At 48.4% G+C, this 1,518-nt stretch overlaps 1 protein-coding gene across 1 annotated transcript in view; it reads right to left on the bottom strand.

The window, feature by feature from the left end:
- GUSB (glucuronidase beta) overlaps positions 1-1,518 on the bottom strand; it is a 13,251-nt gene that overhangs the window by 3,592 nt on the left and 8,141 nt on the right. Inside the window, exon 3 of the mRNA XM_011367014.2 lies at positions 825-1,001. Coding sequence (XP_011365316.1) covers positions 825-1,001 — 177 coding nt within the window. The remainder of the gene's footprint in view (positions 1-824; positions 1,002-1,518) is intronic.

Genomic DNA, 1,518 nt, shown 5'->3' with positions numbered 1-1,518 from the left:
GAAATGGACAAAACAATGAGAAAAAGGCTAGTGACAAAAACTTGCTCCAAGATTTCATCCATTCCCTTAACAAATATTGTTTAGCACCCGCTGTGTGCTGAACACTACTGACAGCTTAGAAAGCAACAATAAATAAGATGCAGTCTCCCTCCTGGAGCCCACAGTCTGGTCAAGGAGAGAGCCAAAGAAATAATGACAGTACACAATGAGAAACACCGAGACAGAGACCAAGCAGAAGGGACAGTTTCCTCTGGCTGGGGCAGGTGGGGTAAACCTCACCAAAGAGGAAACGTCTAAGCTGAGACTTGAACACGGAATTAGAATCCATTGCTTGGCAATTATAGTACTAACAAGGGCATTCTAGGCAGAAGGAACAGCCAAAGCCAGAACAGGCACCATTGGGAATAGTAAAAACAGTCCAGTGTCAAAGGGTGAAGGCAGAGGAGGATAAAGACCTCAGAGAGGGCAGAGAACAAAGACGTTGACTGCCCTGACAAGGGATTAGGGCTTTGTCTTGTAGGCCAGGGGAAGCCAATGACCAGACTTCCAAGGTTTGGACTTGTTCAAAAGACTATTTGGAAAGCTAGTGGGAACAAGGAAACATGGCCAGTAAGGAGGCTGCCTCAAGCAAGTCACCCAAAGGCCTCGGTCCTGGGCAGCCATGAGTGCAGAGGGGCAGGCCAAGGTAAGCCTGAAGAACTGCAGGGAGAGCATCAGGACAAGTAAGGGATGGGGAAGGAAGCACATTTCTAACCTGGGGCAATGAGTGACATCACTGCCTAAGAGAGTGAACAAAAAAAACCAGAACATTCTACACTACTTACATGGTGAAGCCCTACAATGGCATCTGCTCCATACTCGCTCTGGATAATTGGCTTCTGATACTTTCTATACCAGTTCTCAAACTGGGTTGCCAGCTGCAGCTGAATCACCTCCAGGTGCCCAAAGTCATGATACCAAGAGAGGTAACTATTCACACAGATGATGTCCACATACGGTGCCTAGGACAAGAGCATTAAAGCTTGTTCACGAAGCAGAAGACTGCATAATACAGTGTTAGGACTCTCATACCCGGGGGCTCTTCTGGCAGAGGAGGTAAGAAGGAAAGGTCGAAAAGAATTCAGACGCTTACATGTGCAGGAAATAAGTCAAAAAGTGACCTGAATGGAGCAAGTCTATAATTCTGAACTGATGCTCCTGACCTGGCTGTAGCTGGGCTCTTGTGAGGGCTACGAGAGGCAGAGCCGGCACCTGATGAGCTGAGCTGGCCTCAGTGGAAGCCCAGGGCCCATCCCAACTGGATTCTGTTCCTCTCCTGGTAGTGTTTCTGTCGCTGGTCTTCCCTCACCTGGCCCTGGAGAAATGTTCCCAGCTGAGGGGTAGATGCACTTTTTGTCTTTACAAAGAATCTCGATTTGCCATACCATTCCTGAACTAGTGTTGTGGGCCATCAGGTGGCTGGAAATTTCCCTACTACCAGAGTAGCCAAAATGATGGGGCAGGACTGCCGCAGGTCTA

The sequence above is a fragment of the Pteropus vampyrus genome, unplaced genomic scaffold (genome assembly GCF_000151845.1).
Source record: "Pteropus vampyrus isolate Shadow unplaced genomic scaffold, Pvam_2.0 Scaffold128, whole genome shotgun sequence".
In the NCBI taxonomy this organism is placed as follows: domain Eukaryota; kingdom Metazoa; phylum Chordata; class Mammalia; order Chiroptera; family Pteropodidae; genus Pteropus; species Pteropus vampyrus.
The sequence above is the reverse complement of the archived record's forward strand: the minus strand, read 5'-3'. Positions and strand labels throughout refer to the sequence as shown.